The sequence below is a fragment of the Sander vitreus genome, chromosome 4, assembly GCF_031162955.1.
Source record: "Sander vitreus isolate 19-12246 chromosome 4, sanVit1, whole genome shotgun sequence".
Lineage (NCBI taxonomy): Eukaryota > Metazoa > Chordata > Actinopteri > Perciformes > Percidae > Sander > Sander vitreus.
This window is the reverse complement of record NC_135858.1, coordinates 17,510,181-17,531,148: the sequence shown is the minus strand read 5'-3', so window position 1 is coordinate 17,531,148 and position 20,968 is coordinate 17,510,181. Positions and strand designations below refer to the sequence as shown.

General features: G+C 42.9%; 1 protein-coding gene across 1 annotated transcript in view; it reads left to right on the top strand.

The window, feature by feature from the left end:
- foxj3 (forkhead box J3) overlaps positions 1–20,968 on the top strand; it is an 84,995-nt gene that overhangs the window by 30,799 nt on the left and 33,228 nt on the right. The window contains exons 2-3 of the mRNA XM_078248779.1: positions 6,941–7,092; positions 7,215–7,719. Coding sequence (XP_078104905.1) covers positions 7,010–7,092; positions 7,215–7,719 — 588 coding nt within the window. The 5' untranslated portion in view covers positions 6,941–7,009. The remainder of the gene's footprint in view (positions 1–6,940; positions 7,093–7,214; positions 7,720–20,968) is intronic.

The following is a 20,968-nucleotide window of genomic DNA, read 5'->3' as shown; positions in this document are numbered from 1 at the left end:
ATCTGTTGAGGAGAAAAGCCTTTGTGTTGTCCTCAGTGATTGCTGTAGTGAGCGCAGGCACAGTCACAAATGCCCCTTTTCACAGGTTGAGCAGGGTCCTTACCTGCATAAAACACTCATATCAAATAAGCCATGTTGACTCATCCACACCAATGACAAACATAGATTTCCCCCTCCCCCTAATACCCATTTTACACCAAAGTAAGCACTACTTCTCATTTTGTCCTTTCTGTCTCTGCTAGCAGTGGGTCACACTGTTTTCCGCCCTCCACATTCTAATTCTATACACACTCAGTTTACAGGTAAACCGATGTGTATGCGGTTGGTCTAACACAGTACAAATGAATTTCGTCAGGTTAATTGACCTTACATTAATAAACAGAAATGGCAGATGAAGACATTAAGTGTGCATACTGTCTGTTTTGGTTAGGCTTCTTATCCTTAAAATGTCCTGCTTGGTGTCTTGTCATGTCTTTAATTACTGCTCCCCACTGTGAATGCAGCACTGCAACCTGATTTTTTTAATTTTTTTTTCTTAGTCTTATTCACCTTTTTAGTTTTACCTACTTCCATTTTGTGTGCCTCTTCTACTTCTGCTTCAGTTAGTAGTTCCCTCTGTTTTGCAGAATGTTGTGAACCAGAGAGAGGTTGTTAGTGTCATTCATTGGAGGAAGATTGTATGTGACAAGAGTGCAGTGAGCGTATTATTGTATATTTTGTGGGTAGTTTATCTCAAATCTTGATGCCAGTGGTTTACTTTGAAGTAGTTGATTGTGGGTTTCTAATGTCGAGTGATTTTAGTTCTTTGAGGTATGAAGTAATAAAAACTGTTTCACATTGATTTTGATGTTGTGGGTCTCAGAGCTTTACAACTATAAAGCTCTTTTTACAACTCTAACACAATTTCTGTTATCCTAAAAGTTGAACTTTTGTTAATCGTATTTAACAACATTTTTAAGTAATATTTGCAAAATCTGAGAATTAGTAAAGAATATATTACTTTCAAGTAATTATGATGTTACAATGTGGTCATTCCAATAAAATTACCCACATTCATGAAACATCCATACTTTCTACATGAGAATTAAAATGAAGTAGATACTTATTATATGAAATGTTGAAGACAGTTAAGGGCCATTCATTGTAGCAGTATCACACTTATTACATAAAATATTAATTTCATCCTGGGCCATGCAGGGGTACTAAAATGTTAAGTAGTTGCTAAGTACAGACATCAATTTTGCAATAGTGGAGATGGGGAACAACGCTGATTTTTATGACGCAGTTACTGACTTCAACATGATAAAGTTGACGTAATGTGCTGTGTTGAGTAATCCCTGGTTGTTACTTACTACATTGGAGATTCCTGAATAGAAGAGGGCCTGCCACATGTATATAATAACCATGCTGTCAGTTTGATTGAACCACTTCAGACTTAGTAGCTCAGACAAAAAACACAATCACTGATGCTGTCAGTGCTCTGTTGGCAGCAGGAATGTTGAGAAGTCCTGTCAAGAACTTGGTAAATTAAGATGTTTCAAAAGTGCTTTCAATTTCTCGTTCAGAACTAAATCTGCCATTAATCCCTGGAGGATAAAGAAAATGTGAGTGCTGAATAGAGAATGAATTTGACCATCCATTTCTCCCTCTCAGTCCTCAAATACTCCCAGTGCTCTATTGTTAAAACAAATTAAAGTCGAGAGAGAGGAAAAATAAGTTTTCCCCTTTCTCTTTTTGGCGGCGACAGTGACGGAACCCCATTTTCTTAGAGCCAGATCAAAGTTGCTCCGTCTGTGTGTGTGTGGGATCGCAGTCTGTTCCCTTGGGCTCGTAATCATAGCGCCTGAACTCTCAGACCTCTTCAATGCAGACTTAGTTGCCACTTTCTGCTCTCTGCCAGGACTGATGCCAGCACTGTGGTGCCCTTCACACCCTCCCCTACTTCTTCATCTCCCCTGGCACCTTTTGTCATCTTTCCCACTTCCTCAGTACTCCTCTGCTTACCCCCAGACCCATTGGTGAACATACTCAGACAGTCCTCCCTGACGTGGCAGCAGGCTGAGGCTTGTCCCTGCTCTCACTGTCCCACTGCCTGGCAGGGTAATGAAGGCAGCAGGGGGGGCAGCCTTATTGCCTGCCTGTGATGGGCTTCATCATTCCTGCCACAGCCCAAGGTTCTCTAATTAAGACACCGACTTGGCCTTGCAGATTATGTAGCAGCTGGATCATTAGCGTAGAGGGTCAAATGGCATGCGTCTGTGTGTAGCGGGCGTAGCACCTTTTATCAACCCCTGTCTCTGTCAGCTCACCTCCGGTGGCCACCAGAAGGCTCTGCCTGCCTCTTCCCTTTTCGATACCCCCCATTCATACTGAGCATTTGGTGTCGATGCAAACATTTACATCAAGACTACTAATAATTAATTTATACAGATCCTTACACTGAGCTGCCAGTTTTCAGGCACACCTAACTAAATCTAATAATGCAATCCATTACAACACTGTCAGATGAGTGACGATTTAAGTCAATGGTCATTTTGAAGGCTGTATAGGGTTACAACTTATCCTTTTTACTATTGATTAATCTGCCATTTTCTTCTGAAGTAATTGAATGATCAGAGTTGCTCAGAGCCAGAAGTGACGGCTTCAAATGTCTTGTATTGTCTGACCAGTAGACTGTCCAAAGATATTCAATTTGCAATAACATAAAACAGAGAAAAGCTGCAAATTCTTATTTCAGCGAAGCTGGAAACGGAGATTGTTTGGTATTTTTGCTTGAAAAATGATTGAAAAGATTCCTTGACCCTAAAAGTGGCTGTAAATTAATATTCTTTTGATTGATTAATTGTTTCAACTCTATTGTATAGACCAGACTGGTATTGTGTAGAGATGCACCGATCTGACTTTTTCAGTCCCGATACCTGGGCTTTGTGTATCTGCCGATACCGATTCGATACCGTTGAATTAATAATACATTGTATACCTTCCTTCCACCATGTGGAAGAGACTAAAGGCACCAGACTTTCCTAACTTAACATTACTTGTCTATCTAAGACAAAATAACATAAATGTTATGTATTGAATTCCTTTTTATTTGTACACTCAACTCTTCCAGCATGGGACACACGTGCAACAGAGGGAAAAGAAAACTAACAAAACTGGATCTGTTAATTTTCCGATCTCCGATCCAGCTATTTTGTCAATATCGGGACCGATATCCGATCGGTGCACCCCTAGTATTGTGTCATCGCCAAGGCCATTTCTCCTTCTGGGGGGATAGAAAACAGAAGATCCTATAGACAATTCAATGCAATTTGATGTGCATTTCCAGCAGGACAATGCAGAAAAGCTGTTGTGTAGCGGGTTAACTGAGGCTTTCAATTCACACTGAGATTTGACGCACATAAGAGACATGAATATTCACTGTCAGTGTGGTAAATCACTAAATGATGCTGGTGACAGAAAAGCTAACAGTAGTTGCAGTACAGTCACACAGTATAGAAGCATTCTAGATGTCCGGAATAAATATCCGGCAACTGTGTTGGTTCATTGATCCACTTGGACAGGGGAAGACTGAAGAGGCATGACGGTGATCAACCTTAATTTATTAAAGGTCCCATGTGTAGGAATTTCTCCCATCTAGCGTTGAGATCATATATCGCAATCAACTCTCTCGCGCCATGCAGTTCAAAGTATGTATTACAGCTACGGTAGCCTTCACTCTTCAAAAAGCCGGTCTCTTGCTCTTTTCAATATCCTTTTTCTGGGCGAAGAAGAAGACTCCTGTTCCTGAAATTTGGATTTTGAATACGTATGGTCCTCCAGGTTTCCTTCTTCAAACTTGCCGGGCCGGGAAGCTACAATACCCATTAGCAGCACTTGTGAGTTTATCATGTGACAGCGGAAACGCGAAAGGTGGAGCAGTATGTCCTGTATGTCCCTTACTGGCTAACGTATTTCAAGATGGCGCATGAATATGGAGTGTCTACCCCAGTTCATGCGAATGCAAATGTAAAATTTCAAGCCAAAAGGAATACTTGGAATTGATGGTGAAGGTAAATATTCATGAAAAAGGACAAGTTTGTGAACTGGCAACACCGATTTTGATAATGAACAACTAAACACGTTACACACTGGACCTTTAAGGTATCACGAACGTTTAGGTTTAGGCAAGGTTGCGAAACAATTATCAGACATGTCTATTAAACAAATGTTTAACAAGAAATAAATCTATACAAACTTGTTAAAATTCGGATCCAAACACACTTCAAATTGCATTGCAGTCTATAGGATCTTCTGTTTTCTATTCCCCACAAGGGACGTGGCTTTGGCAATGACACAAGGCCGTTCTGGTTTATGGCATTGTATTCAAAATGGTTAGGGTAACCAAAATATACACTAATAATGTATGCCGGTCCTTTGACTGGTGATAGATAGATAGATAGATAGATAGATAGATATTCAAAATCAAATTTGTTTTATGTTTCAGTAGGCTGCTGTTCAAAAAAGAAAATGACTGTCATTAGCAGCTTGTGAGTCACCTTTGTTTCAGTTACAGGGTGGAGATATTTTGTATACGATTGGTTTGTCTTGTCAGTGATGAGGAACTGTTCTCCACCGTTAGGCTGACTCACCTAGTCAGTCAGCACGTCTGCTCATCTATCAGTCTGCTCATGACCGCAGAGGTTGGGAGAGTTACCTCAAAGCCTTTGGTGTTTTCATCCAGGCCTCCAACCTGTGAGCAAACATGGTGCAACTGTTAATGTAGGAGGAGTAAAAAAAATAAAAGCACACTGAAAAGTAAATAATCAGCTCTTTGCGAAGTGAACAGATGAATGTTAAAATCTACTTAAAGTAGTAGAGTATCAAAAGGCATGAAAGGTGGCCATAAAACATTGTTTTTTTTCATTGAATTAGAACTGTTGTGGGCAACTTGATTTCAGTCAGTTACAGATAGATTTTTAATAATCAACACATTTCGAAACTTCTCAATCCTCCCCTGAAGCATAATGGACTTTTTTGTTGTTCACCTTCAGGCCCAGTATTTTCCAGGCATTTTGCCAAAATATGGCTAAATACGCTTTCATTTCGTGCTATCAAAGCGTCGTATCTCAGCCAGAAGTAGCATGTTCGGTGAAAATGTGAGTTTTAAACACGCTGATCATACAGATGAGCCGTGCAAGATTGGATGATGTTCTAGCAGTGGTATGAGAAGCTTGTTCAGACCTTAGGTTTTGCCTTCTTTTTTTTTTTTCTCATTACAAACTTAATAACAGACATTAATTCAAAGTGACCACAGCTACTACTCTCCATCACTATATATTGGGCAGTGGTGGCCTAAAGGTTAGAGAAGTAAGCTTAAATCTGGGTGGGGAAGTGAAAGAGCAGCGCTTGTCCCTTGAGCCCTTGAGCAAGGCCCTTAATCCAAACACAGAAACGCTCCAGTGGAGCTGCTCAGTGGCCAGCAGATCAGACTGTGGTTGTACTGGGCAGCTGCCAGGTATGAATGTGTAACTGTGTGAAAGTGACAGGTAATTTGTTCTCAATCGGTTTACCTGGATAAATACAAGTTAAATAAAAAAAATAAGATAAAAAAACCCCAAAAAAACTGCCACCTTTCAATTTTGAAAATGTATACAATTTAAGTGGAGTATCACTTAAAAAAAATAAAGACAGGAAATGAAAGATGAAAAGAGAGGAAAAATGTAAATGCATTTTGTTCAGAAAAAACTTAGATTAGAAACTTACACATACAGTGCCTGATGAAACCCAACACTGATTAAAGGGGAGGGTTAAGACCAATGCTTCGCCCCTTTAATGATATCCCTCAACTGGATTTTGTCTTTTCCTTCTCAGAGTTTTGTTTGGATGTATGAAGAATACCTTCATCAGCTGGCTGATGGCAGATGTTGAATTAGCTGTTGGGCGCTAGCTAACCCCCGCTGGGAGTGATTCATTGAAAGAGACAACCACAAACTGCTTGTGACCATTTGCCCAATTTTGGAATTTCTTACTACTCCTGCTGCATTTCATATCGACAGCAGATGCCCAAAGAATTATGTTGTATTTATTCCTCGCCATCTTCTGGGCTTGCTAATAAAGTCAAATAGATATAAAACTAATGTGAGATGTAAATATATTAAAATATACAGTATTTCACAGAATTAACACAACTTGGAGTCAATGTCTTTTTAATCAATTATATTTAGCAAAAATGTTTAGGATTAATCTCAAAGCCTATAAACTACAGTTTGAAACATTGGGTTAAGTGGTTATAATTGGGTATTTTATTTTTGAAAGATACAGTATTTGACTTATGTAGTACCGTCAGAACTATTTTTGCCCAGTCTGACAGCCTGAGTGCACACTCAAATTCACACGTGCTCTCACGCTCACACACACACACACACACACACGCACACACACACACACACACACACACATTCTCGTGCGAGCATGCTTAGTCAAGAGAAAAATCCCTCAATTTGGTGAGGATTTCTCATCTCCAGCCTGTTCTCTTTTTTTTTTTTCCCCCTCAGCCAGATTGCGGTGTCATCCTGCTTAGTTTTTTTCCCTCACAGATCCCTGTGTTCACCTACATTTGTAACTTTAGGCCTTTCTACTCTGCCCCTCTATTTTAAGACGGGCAGGGCAGTGTGCCAAGAGGGACAGAGAGACAGGCTGTTGTGGGCTGCACTCTGCACAGCACGGCCGACACGCACAGGGCCAAGCACGGTTTGCAAGACGACACTGGCTGGCTTGTTTACGGCAGAGGCTCCGTTTGAGGGAGGAAGGGTAGGAGGCAGGCAAGCTGGCAGGCAGGGAAGAAGGGAGAGGGGGTTTACTACCCTCAAGAGAGTCGGAATTCCTCCTGAGCCATTCCCCCATTTGGCTGGCAGTTGTGAAAACAATTGCCTGGCATTTACTCTCTCCCTCTGTGCAGATGGAGTCCCAGCTATGAGTCAGCTTTGAGAACAGCAAGTGGTGGAGAAAGTGGTGGGCTTGTGATCTGATGCACAGTGAATATAAACATAATTTACAGAGACGCACGTTTTTTGATGTTGGCCAAACTGCAGAGAACGAAAAGAAATGCAAGTGAGGAAGCATTTCTGAACAGTGTTACTGATATGCATATATATTTTATTTACAATGTACTCCTGTGCTCCTTGTAAAAAATAGCTGACTAACAAAGTCATGTCTGTTTCCTGTTTCTCCAGAGTTAACCTACGGAAGACGTCATGCTCATGCCTTGAGCTGAGGGAGACTTCATCCTTAACCTGTCACTCGTCCGTGTTAGTTATTCCACACCTGGTCCAGCCTCCACCAGTCACCGAGCACCAACAGCAACCACCACCAACTCCACCTTTTCCCCACCCCCCTCCTGCCCAGCCTGCCGTCACCATGACGTCGGAGCTGGAGAGCAGCCTGACCTCCATGGATTGGCTTCCTCAGCTGACCATGCAGGCGGCCATCCGCAAGGCAGATGCCCAGAATGCACACGGGCCAGGCATGGGCAAGAAGAGTACCCTACTGGATCCTAATACCACATTGGACCAGGAGGAGGTGCAGCAGCACAAAGACGGAAAGCCGCCCTACAGCTACGCCAGCCTCATCACGTTTGCCATCAACAGCTCGCCAAAGAAGAAGATGACACTGAGCGAGATCTACCAGTGGATATGCGATAACTTTCCCTACTACAGGGAGGCGGGCAGTGGCTGGAAGGTGAGAAAAGGAGACATGCTTTAGAAAACGGATGTCCTTTTTGGTATTTACAATGGCAGATATACAGTAGTCACTCATATCAGTTTATTCACTCATCGAAATCATTTCTTGACCTTACATTTTGTAGTAAGCTGTGGACAGCCTTTGTAGAAGAGTTGATATATGATATTCCTTGACTTAAATCATTGTTTTGTGGTCGCTGGGAATCTTAAACAAAGTGTAATGTCATTGGTAATCACCATTGTCAATTCTGAGAAAGCTTAGAAAGAAACTACGAGGGCGCCAAATCACACTAAGTCCTCCGACTGAAAAGTGGTGCAGCCCTGAGAGAACCATATAAAGTGTAAAACCCTGGATTAATATTCAGAGAAGTGGCCCCTATCTGTGCGAACACAGACTAAATAGCCCATTCATGGGTGGTATTATTCATTGCAGATGCCTTGATAGGAGAAGGCCATTATGCAGAAGAGAGAGTCGGTGCTGTGTCATCATCTCAAGGAGCCCATGATATATCGAGATGAAGCTATGCTGATTGCCTTTTAAAGGGCCCAGATGGAAATTGATATTAGAATGAGTTTTCCAATCAGTCGACGTTTATTGGAAATAGAATCTTAGACACTGCTTTATTGCAGTCAGACAAGATGTATGAAGCCCATTTCCTGGGGCGACAAGATCGTGTGTGTGTGTGTGTGGCATCTGTTATTATAAATGGATTGATTTTAGCTTTTGTGGCAAGGCCTGTTGTAAGGAAATGAGTTCTTTTATTTTGCAACCTGTTTCCTCTTTTACCTATATCATCCCTTATTTAGCTACATATGTGCTGTCTGCATGTATTCCTGCATTGAGTTACAGGCATTTTTACTCACTACTGAGGTCAGCTCTGTATTTTGTATATCGCCCACCTTCTTTAGCATCGTATTTTCTGCTATTGTTGTTGCTGCTTTAAGGTTGTTAACAAATCCGGTTTCAGAGCATTTAGCACTCAGTCTGTATCTCTTAAGATACTTCAGATATGTAAATATTTCATCATATCCAGAGAGCAACTTTGAGCTTATGTGGGTTGAAGTGGACTTGATGAAGTCTTGCACACATCCACAGACTTTATTGCTTAGAAAAATATGAGGGTGTGACTGACAAGCCCAACTAAAATAACTGTAGATAAGACACAACATTTATTTGACACTCACATGCATACACTTTTTATACATTTTAGAGTGGGTGTCCTCAGTGGGAATCAAACTGGTACTCCTGGCAGGGTTTGCTCTACCCACTGAGTTACAGTCCCTCTATAGATATAGCAGAGAGGACTTCATGTGGCTAATGTGTGTCGCTGTTCATGGGCCTTTGGTTCTTTTGTTGTTCCGTGTCGTGTGGCTTTATCATGAAATCAGGTGCTGATTTCAGGATTCCCATGGTCAGGAAACGTGTGGATATTGTTATGTAATTCAAACATTGTTTTGAATTCCTAAAAATAATAAATAGCACTTAAGATTTGGAAATGTAATGGAATCCTAATTAATAACTGTTAATAGCTGTAAAAAAAACATTTTAGATGTAGCCTAAATGAAGCTGCTCTACTGTATTTTTAGTGTTTGTCTACAACCTATTTGGTAGCTAACCAGTGAATGAGTTCAATCCTCTTTAGGATTAACAGACCAGGTCAAATTTCCAATATTGAAAGTAAGCATGCTGTTTCGAACAGGGTTAGATCATTAAAGACAAGTTCTATAAATTCACAATATTACTTAAAGCAAAAAAGATTTTTATGCAGGGTTGTTTTTAGTTCACAGCATTTGTAAAGGTTGCATCATACGTAATATTACAGTAATACAGTTGAGAAAATGTGGTATGAAGTGGTAGCAGAAAGGTTTTGAATTTAAGTGTGATAATTCATTGCACTTTATTTCACTGTAGGATAATCTATTCCACATCAATACTGCTTCCCAGTGAGTCCTGTGAACATAATGCATAGCATTTAATATGTGTATCCATTAATATTTCTGCCAAAACTCTTATGTTTTTTTGGATTTAATGAAATTCGGTGGACCGACAGGCCTTAAATCAAAGAACAATTGATCCACAGAGATGAAACTAATAGAAATACATATTAGTTGAAGTCCCTGTTGAAATGGAAAGCTTTTCTTTTCAGTGTTGGGTGTAATGTAGATTTGACGTAACTGGAATGATGCCGCGGGTATAAGAGCAAGTTATAGAATTAGTCAGCGTTGGTTAAGATTGACGCTCTTCAAGTACTTTCTAGTTTAGTAAAGGCTTGCATAGATTTGCCCTAAATGTGGGCTGCAACTGTAGAAATACCCTCACATTTAAAAGTGTGAAAAACCACATCACTCTAACCAGGATGCTGTACAGCACAGGAAACACAAAAAAAGCGGTTTGAAGCTTGTGCTCATATGCTAGAGCCTGCGTCACAATTTTTTTTTCTCAGTTCTTGTTAATGGGGGTGTTTTCCCTGCCATGGTTTTTTTTCTGAGAATCTAAACAACTGAAATAATGTGTGTAGAGTATTTATAAAATATTTTCATTGCGTAAGACGTTTGAATGGAATCCAATAGTACTGTTTCCATGCCCGGGGCATTTGAGCGAGCTCCAGTAGCCTTAGGTTTGTTCCTATTTTTTTTTTTTTTTTCATCACATAATTTATATTTTCATCTAAGCCTGTGCAAAAGCCTTAGAAAAGTTTCTCTCCTAATCATCAGGTGGTCACTAGGAACTTGTAGGAAATAGTATAATTCTGTAATATTCATACAGTAGTAACGTTTCCCTGTTCTGTGACTATTACTATGGTATGACTCCACCTATAGTGTAACGGAGTATGCATGTTTGTGTGTGTAATTAGTTGGACGCAGGCATGCCTGGGTGGGGTGCATGGCGGTCGGATGTAGTCATCGCTCTTTTGTTCCCCTGGAGATGTTAGTCGCAGGAATTTGGGACTCAATGCACGCATGCGTCTGTTCTGTATGATAATGCAAGCTGTGCTGACGAGATGAGACCGGGCTAATCCAGGCACTAGCAACTCATTTAATAATCTCAATAGAACTCCATTAGCCTGCACTTCTAAGAAATATCAATAAGTGCTGTCAATAACAACAGATAATTCATCAAGGTCAAAAAATGTGAACGCTGCCTTCGAGAGTGCAGAATATGTGCTCGGCATCTATGAGCAAGCAATTAGATGGTGCTTTTCTTAACACCCTCTCCAGCTCTCTGAGGTACTTTGATTCATACTTTGCAGGTCAGTGTAAGTAGCCTTTTGTACGATTCAGCTTGTATACTGTAGCTTCCGTGTCCTTCTGTTCCTTGTATGGCAAGCATGGTTTATTGAACATCTGCCAGATTCCTTAAGGAGATTTCATATACTAGGATTAAAACAATATTAAACTATTCCTAGAGGAGTATAGGTTTTTGCTTGCACCACTTGTCTATAGCGCAGTATACTGTTTCTATGTGGTACCGATTATAACTTATATCTGTTGCTCAAGTCCCTTCTATTTCAAAGCCATTACGGGCAATGTAAACGGGCCCATATTGCTCCTCTGAGATTAAAAGGTAAATGGGAACTGTGCACTCCCACTCCAAGGTCAGAAGGTCTTTCTTCCCATCATGAGCGCTTCACAAGGATGAGACTTTTAATACTTTGAAGACTTTTAATGTCGGGTCTAGAGATGCACCAATTAAAGTTTTCTAGGCCAATTCCGATTTTCGATTTTTCGTTGAGTTTGACCTGCCGATACCAATTTTAGCTGATTCCAATTTCATTTTTTTCTAACATCTTTACAGCACACACAAATATGTATTTTCTGTCTTTTCTTTAATAGAACATTGAGGGTCAAAAAGTAACATTACCTGAAAACAGCGTGTAGTTTCTTTTTAGCATCTCACATCACAATTTCAGTCACTATGACCACTACTACGGTCAGAAACATTGTGCCAAAATATGAACAATAACGTTGCTGTCAACGGGCTTATCTGCTAATGTTAGCTACCGACCGTTACCTTGAAACCATCCAGCAAGTAGACGGTGCCGTTACCTAAAACCGGTGATTTAACGTCACCGCTCATTTGACACACAGTTTAACAACAAAACCAAACGCTGAGTGAACATTACTAGCTACATTTTTCATGTTGGTTTTGAGCGGTATGCACCCCCACTAACCTGGAAAACGGTTTTAAAACAGTAACGTTACTACAGCGTGTCGGAGGAATACACACAGTCTCCTGCAGCGGCGAGTCAGAGGCAGAGGGGCCGCTGCGTTCGCTAACGTTAGCTTCTTGTCTCATCTGGGGTCTGATAAACGGTAAATTCATCAAATTCATTGTCCACAATGCTATTTTCCAATAAACTGTAGCTGTCATATTTTACGGGACCCGCGTGAGTGCGGATTTCATGTCACGGCTTTCGTTGCTGTTTGTCACTTTGCCTAAGATTGAGTGACAAGTGTACTCGCCCTGTTGTTTATTTGGTTGCCATGACTTCGCGAGTGATGACGTCCTGTCACACTGTTCCAGTTGCTCACCCTAAAGCACCCTAAAGGGGAGAGAGAGCGGATGACAGTTCGCTTGAGTTCAGTAGAGCAGACGGCTCTGCAGAGTCGTGTAATTACGACTTTATGACTTTTCATAAACAGCTGCAGGAGCGGCGGTGCGCAGTGTACATAGTGGAAACCCTCTTGTGCATCTGCCCTATTTCTGATACCGTGGCGGCAGAAATGTTACATAGAGGAAACACTGTATTTATTTACAGCATTTGACCGGCATAAAATCGGCATATGTCAGACTGACCGGCCGGTCGCCGGACATGGCTGATTACGTGAAAATCAGCCAATTCCGGTCACCAGCCGGTCAATCTGTGCATCTCTAGTCAGGTCACTTTCTGGATTTAAGAAACTACTGTATAAGAGCATTCATGTCGGGATTAGGTATTAAACTATATATATATATATATATTCATTCAAGAAAAGAATTTAAAATGTGGATTTTTAATGTGATTAGTAATTGAAAGAATGGAATAAGAACTGAATTTGTTTTTTAAGTCTGTCATCACAACATCTCAAATCTCCCTCTTCATGGATGCTTGCGTGTCATGAATAGTGAATCGGCGTTCTCTCACTTTCGCTACAACTTTGTGGGGCAATTGTTGCATAAATGATATGCAGACGCGTGGCTTCAAGAGGACAGCTGCAGAGGTGGGGGTTTCCCCCTAGTCAACTTCTACGTGGATGTATCATGATGGGCATTGGGCAGATGCCTAGCGGAACAGTCTGAACAAACCATAGAGGTTAGAGTTTATTAAAGTTAGCACGAGTGTTGCTGTGTCAATTAGTATTGGTCAGTTTTTTTAGATGCTAAAGTCTCTGGTGGAGCTTAAAGTGATGGGTAACCAGTGTCAAGTAATGACCTGTATCTGCATTATTTGTTGAAAGCATTAATACAAGATTTGTTGAGCAGTCTGGTGAGATGTTGTTGATCAAATCAAAATGGACATCATGAGAAGGATACAACAGCATTTTTTAACTTTTTACATAATGAGCATTATGTGATTTAAACTCAGATTGTAAATTGCCAGATGTATGAAACCCATGTGTGATATATTAAATAACTTTTCAGAAAGGTCATGCAGTCGGAGTATTTGTTGCCTAACAGTATATACTACAAGAAATACATTTGAGCAAATATTTTATTACAAGTTAAAGTATAACTGTTGATGGTAATTGTCAGTTTTATGTTCATTTAAGAAAAGAATACAATGTTTTATGATCAGGCTTGGTTTACTTCATAGGCTGTGAACTTGTGTTATTACATTATCTGGGTCACAAATATAGTGGTTTAACCAAAAGATGTATTCTGGGATTCATTCAAAACTTTTTGCAAAAGTAATACATGAAGAAATATTTTTAAATTGGACTGAAAGAGACAATTAAATTGTTAATTGCAATTATTTTTGAGACAATTGATTGTACTGTAAAATGTTGAATTGTTACAGCTCTATTCTCTGTCATATATCTAACTATTGACTTTTAATGGTATCTGCAAATACATTCACTGTATTCACGTTTACTACAAGATTTAAGCTCTCAAGTGTTGCTATAGTAACACCTTTATACTGGATGGGCTGATTTAAGCAAACGGATCTCCCTAATGGATCTGCATGGTCCTTCTCTCAGCTCCATCTGAGTGCAGGCCATCAGAAAATATGAGACCCTGCTCACCTCAGCCAATGAACAAGTGACAGTGTGTGTGATTTTTCTTTTCTGGTATATTTTCTGTTCAAAAACTGGTCAGGAACAGTATTGAGTAGAGACTCCACAGATACTCTGAAATGTTGACCCCCCCAATGCTCATCTCCGCTCCCTGTAGGCTCACTTCAGGCAAAGTGTTTCAATTCCCCTCTGCATTTCTTCCAGGTGAAGAATGCCAAAGAAAATCTGGAGCAATTCTCAACCAGTTTAAAAATGCTTGAAATGTTTTCTCTTGAACTTTAACTTAACTGTTGAGGAGATAGTTGCTACTGGCATGATTTTGTTTACTTTTTCCTTCCACACCTGTGTACAGAAAAGAAAATTAGCTAGAAAAGAATGTAGGCTGTTGTTGATTGACTAACAAACATTGAATCTCCCACTGCATTTTCACCGAGGCCCATAGCTCTTACATGATCTTGTTAACAGGGAAATATAGTTTTCGTCTGTAAATCGTTCAGTGTACAGAGATGGGGCACAGAGCTGCCTTCTGCAGGAGCCCTGGACCTGGCTTTGATCTCATTATAAAATGCAAATACACAGTACCCTAAACAGATCAAAGGTTCAACTTCCCATTGGATCTAAGGCTTAATAATAGCAGCCTGGAGCAGTTTTCTATTTTTTAAGAAGCGATTTGGGTAGCTACTCGTCCTCCAGGACATTATTTACTCTGGAGATAATGTTCCTGCTTCTGACTAGTGACTAGCCACAGCTCAGAAAATCCCTGCTCCTGTTGCTTATTTAAATAAGATTGGTCAGGTATGAGAATTTGTGCTTCCTGCCCCTATCTCCCACCTCAAGCTTAGGTTTGCAGGGCCTGAAATCTGAAAGTGTAAAATTGCTTCGGTGCTACACCCTCTGATACCTTCATCTACTTTCTAAGCCTGTATCATCATTACACCGTAAAGCAAGCATTTAAATTTTAAGCACTTTACTGATACTGAATTTTTCAGTAGCACTGATGCATATTTAGAGCGCTCCTCTGTTACTTTTGAAACCCACACATCAACCCCAAGTCCAAAATGATCCTTTTGATGAAGTTCATAAATTTCTCTTTTTCAGTTCAGCGTCATATGACCCTTGGCTTAGATGCAGTCTGATGAGGTGATGGAGCAGTATTTTTGTCTCATCCTGGATTGCCTGTTAATTGTAGAGACTGCAAAAGTGGCTGCGTACTGGCCCAGGTGCTGACTTTGTCAGATGGTGGGAGGGGTAGTGATTCACTCTGCAGCCAGTTTGATCCTGCTGTGAGGCGGGTTCCCGTGTCAGGAAGCTCCAGCCTGGCCACCCGCCCACCAGCCTCACCTTGCACCCGCCTACCAGCGCCCCACCGCTCACGCTCTGGCCCTTAGAGTGGGCGGGGAGAGCAGGCTGGCAGGCCTTGGCACAGATACATTTTGGCAGGAGCTGCTGTCCCCACACTCTGCTGAGTGAAGTGCTGACTGCAGTGCAGAACATAAAAGGCCCGAGGCTTCTATCTCTTCCTCTTGTGGCCTGCAGGCCTGTGTAGAGATGTTGGCTTCAATTTTACTTGAAACTGTAGCTGTCTTTCTGACGGTCATTGCTATGGCCTCTCAGTTCATCGCCTACATATATGGCTTATGTTATCATTTTAAACAGCCATTAATCTTTAACATCTCCCTCCCATCTGCTCTTTTTGCTCAATGATACAAATACAGCAGCGGGTTGTAAATGCATTTGACCATGGTCATCAATAGATTCAGTGAACTTCCTCCTCTGTGATAATGAGATCTGTTAAAGAGTCGATATGTGACTCACAGGCTGGGGCGCACCACTTGTGCTGCCATGTTTTTGTTTTTTTTCTTTCTAGGAATCAGTTATAATGCAGAAAACACTGGACAATGATGGGCTGTTGATCCCTGCACATATTAGTGATATATTAGTCACAGCTGTAGGCCTTTAAAAAAACACTTAATCAGTATATATTGCTGAGGCAAGCTCTTCAGTTGGTAGTTATGAAGAAATATGAGAGTTCAAGGCTGTAGGATCTTTGTCAGTGTAGTCATGTCTGTTGGGTAGCTAGTTTTCCTCTTGTCGTCTAGTTAGATATGGCTTGGCATTTATCTCAGTTGGATAGGAGTTTGAATATGAGAACTCCAGAGTAGACTTAGAAGTATTTAGCTGACTGGCATAAGTGAGACCCATAGAACTCTTTAACTGGAAAAGGGGTCAGATCTGTATTTCTAGGTCTTTTCCAGAGCTGTCCATTTATGTGGTGACTGAGATCATCAACTTCAGTAAGCCGTGCCCTTTCTTTGTCACAGATATGTAGCCTGAAGTGCAGTTGGATACCCAGTGTCACAGTTAAAGTTATGAACTGCAAGGAATTTGGAGCACATCTCAAAACAACTCATAACTGGAAAAATCATTAGCTAGTTCTCAGATTCTTCAGAGGGGAAGATTAAGGGCCATGGGGAGCTGCTCAGAAACTCTTTAGTCATCGTTCTGTGGCTATAAAGATTTAAACAAAAATAGCACTTTGCTTTCCCTGTATTTTAACTCAATTTTCCCACTGAGTGGCCTTTTGCCCTCCATCATTTTTCTACTTGGTTTGCTGTTGCCTTTGTGGAAAGCAGTGTATGTACAGTTAGAGCTTAATATTGCTGAGCATGTCTGTGAATTCCACCCCCTCAAAAGAAATCAGGAATGTTTTCATCCTTTAAAAAAAACTTTCTATGCTATGATGTTTGTTCTGGTGAAGATTAAAAGCCCAAACCGTAAATTTGACCAAATTACCAATTAAATCACCGATCAAAACAAATCTTAAAGTTTTAGTAATTTTTGTCAGTTTTTACAATTTAATATTAAATTGCAAATAACTACAGTTTGAACATAAAGTAAACACTAACTTAGCTAACTAGTTTACATGACATCCTCAGGCCGCTAAAAGGGTGCAGTAGACACAAGCTAGGTGGAGCAGGCACAGTCTGCAATAATTCTTAATTACCTACACTATTTGTCTTTAAGATAATGAACACTATTTTTCTTTGAAATCTGTTAAACAGTGACAGTGCCCCTATGTTGTGCTTAAACAAGAGAGCAATGCTCTCAGTGAACTCTTATCTTGTGTTCTGGAAATATTCAACCCTGCCTTGTCTATTATTTTCCTGTACCTGGACACATCACCATGTGTGATATTTTAGAAGCATATTGTCTTTGCAAAACTTGTATCTCAATATTAACTGCTGTTCTCTGTAAATATGTGTATGCAGTCTAGCGCAGAGCCTCCGGATGCATGAGTTTAGTGATTGGTTAGGGTAAAATCAAATCCTCCCCTCCATCCATCCATCCATCCATCTTCATCCGCTTATCCGGGGTCGGGTCGCGGGGGTAGCAGCTCCAGCAGGGGACCCCAAACTTCCCTTTCCCGGGCCACATTAACCAGCTCCGACTGGGGGATCCCGAGGCGTTCCCAGGCCAGGTTAGAGATATAATCCCTCCACCTAGTCCTGGGTCTCCCCCGAGGCCTCCTCCCAGCTGGACGTGCCTGGAACACCTCCCTAGGGAGGCGCCCAGGGGGCATCCTTACCAGATGCCCGAACCACCTCAACCGAGCTCCTCACGGATAACTGAGCTTCTCACCCTATCTCTAAGGGAGACGCCAGCTACCCTCCTGAGGAAACCCATTTCGGCCGCTTGTACCCTGGATCTTGTTCTTTCGGTCATGACCCAGCCTTCATGACCATAGGTGAGGTAGGAACAAAAAACTGACCGGTAGATTGAGAGCTTTGCCTTCTGGCTCAGCTCTCTTTTACGTCTAACGAGTGTGATAAATTGAATGTAATACCGCACCTGCTGTGCCGATTCTCCGACCAATCTCCCGGCTCCATTGTCCCCTCACTCGTGAACAAGACCCCAAGGTACTTGAACTCCTTCACTTGGGGGTAAGGACTCATTCCCTACCTGGAGAAGGCACTCCATCGGTTTCCTGCTGAGAACCATGGCCTCCGATTTAGAGGTGCTGATCCTCATCCCAGCCGCTTCACACTCGGCTGCGAACCGATCCAGTGAGTGCTGAAGGTCACAGGCCGATGATGCCATCAGGACCACATCATCTGCAAAAAAGCAGCGATGAGATCCCCAGCCCACCGAACTGCAACCCCTCTCCACCCCGACTACGCCTCAATATCCTGTCCATAAATACTACAAACAGGATTGGTGACAAAGTGCAGCCCTGGCGGAGGCCAACTCTCACCTGAAACGAGTCCGACTTACTGCCGAGAACCCGGACACAGATGGATGGCCCTGAGAAGGGACCCCCTCACCCCGTACTCCCGCAGCACCTCCCACAGTATCTCCCGGGGCACCCGGTCATACGCCTTCTCCAGATCCACAAAACACATGTAGACTGGTTGGGCATACTCCCAGGCTCCCTCCAGGATCCTTGCGAGAGTAAAGATCTGGTCCGTTGTTCCACGACCAGGACGGAATCCGCATTGTTCCTCTTCAACCTGAGATTCGACTATCGACCGAACCCTCCTTTCCAGCACATTGGAGTAGACTTTACCGGTGTGATACCCCTGTAATTGGCACACACACTGTGTGGAGTTGTTTAACTACCTCAGCAACCTCCACCAGGGAAATTGATGCCAATCCCCCCTCATCCTCCAGCTCTGCCTCTACCATAGAGGGCGTATTAGTCGGATTTAGGAGTTCCTCAAAGTGCTCCTTCCACCGCCCTATTACCTCCTCAGTTGAGGTCAACAGCGTCCCATCCTTACTGTACACAGCTTGGATGGTTCCCCGCTTCCCCCTCCTGAGGTGGCGAACGGTTTTCCAGAAGTACCTTGGTGCCGACCGAAAGTCCTTCTCCGAACTTCTCCCACACACTTTGCCTCTTTCACGGCAGAGGCTGCAGCCCTTCGGGCCCTTCGGTACCTTGCAACTGCCTCCGGGTCGTCTGGGATAATATATCCCGGAAAGACTCCTTCTTCAATCGGGACTGGCTTCCCCTGACCACCGGTGTCCACCACGGTGTTCGTGGAGTTACCGCCCCTTGAGGCACCTAAGACCCTAAGACCACAGCTCCTCACCGCAGCTTCAGCAATGGAAACTTTGAACATTGTCCACTCGGGTTCAATGCCCCCCAGCCTCCACAGGGATGCACGAAAAGCTCCGCCCGGAGGTGTGAGTTGAAAGTCTGTCGGACAGGGCCTCCTCAGGCGTTCCCAATTTACCCGCACTACCCGTTTGGGCTTACCAGGTCTGTCCAGAGTCTTCCCCCACCCCTGACCCAACTCACCACCAGATGGTGATCGGTTGACAGCTCCGCCCCTCTCTTCACTCGAGTGTCCAAAACATATGGCCTCAGATCAGATGAAAGCGATTATAAAATCGATCATTGACCTTTGGCCTAGGGTGCTCTGGTACCAAGTACACTTATGAGCATCCCTATGTTCGAACATGGTGTTCGTTATAGACAATCCATGACTAGCACAGAAGTCCAACAACAAACAACCACTCTGGTTTAGATCAGGGAGGCCGTCCCTCCCAATCACGCCTCTCCATGTGTCTCCATCATTACCCACGTGCGCGTTGAAGTCCCCCAGCAGAACTATGGAGTCCCCGACTGGAGCCCCATGCAGGACTCTACTCAAGGCCTCCAAGAAGGCCGAATACTCTGAACTCTTGTTTGGTGCATATGCACAAACAGTCAGAGTTTTCCCCCCCACAACCCGCAGGCGTAGGGAGGCGACCCTCTCGTCCACCGGGTTAAACTCCAACGTAGCGGCGCTCAGCCGGGGGCTTGTGAGTATCCCCACACCCGCCCGGCGCCTCACACCCTGGGCAACTCCGGAGAAGAAAAGAGTCCAACCCCTATCCAGGAGTATGGTTCCAGAACCAAGACTGTGCGTAGAGGTAAGCCCCACCAGATCTAACCGGTAGCGCTCCACCTCCCGCACAAGTTCCGGCTCCTTCCCCCACAGAGAGGTGACATTCCACGTCCCCAGAGCCAGCCTCTGCTGCCCGGGTCTGGTCCGTCGAGGCCCCTGACCTTCACTGCCACCCATGTGGCAGCGCACCCGACCCCAGCGGTTCCTCCCACAGGTGGTGGGCCCATGGGATGGAGGGATGTCCGCCACGTAGCTTTTTCGGGCTGTGCCCGACCGGGCTCCGTGGCAAACCCGGCCACCAGATGCTGGCTGACGAGCCCTCCATCTGGGCCTGGCTCCAGACGGGGGCCCCGGGCTTCCTCCGGGCAGGGTCACTTCATCCCTTCCTCAATTTTTCATAGGATTTTTGAACCATTCTTTGTCTGGCCCCTCACCTGAGACCACTTTGCCTTGGGAGACCCTACCAGGAGCACAAAGCTCCAGACAACACAGCCCTCAGGTTCATAGGGACACACAAACCTCTCCACCACGATAATGGTGATGATCCTCCCCTCCAGTAAACTGCTAATAAGAAGCCAACGTCAGACTGAATAATGGAGTTGTACCATAACGGCTGTTCAGTCTGAATATAAGTATCCATTTGTTGACATTGGAATCACAGATGGTGGCTTTTAACATAGCCTCTTGTGTGTCCACTGATTTTTGCAGGAGAGGGGTACACTGATGAATTCTGCATGCTATAAATAGATCACAGTCCTTGGAATCTGTCTTTAACACTGACTATGCCCTGTTAAATTAATCTAGGCTGGGTTAGACTAGGCTACTGCTGCCAGTTTTGCCTGTGTAGAAAATGTAATTTTAGAAAAGTGTTACATGGTGTGATTTAATTTTAACAAATATGTTTTAGTACGAGTCTGATTGATTTGATTTTTTTTTTTTCTCCCGGTCTTTTTAAAAATATAATTAATAATATTCATAATTAAGGTAGCCAGCTCTCCCTGAAGAACAGTTGCCTCCTGTGAAGCATGCAGCTAATTTATCTGCCAACACTGTATTGTAGCTCGCACGCAGCGTTTCCTTTTTGGTAATGAAAGGAAAAGGGGCTGCAGGACTAATTAGCAGAGGCTGAAGAAGGATCTT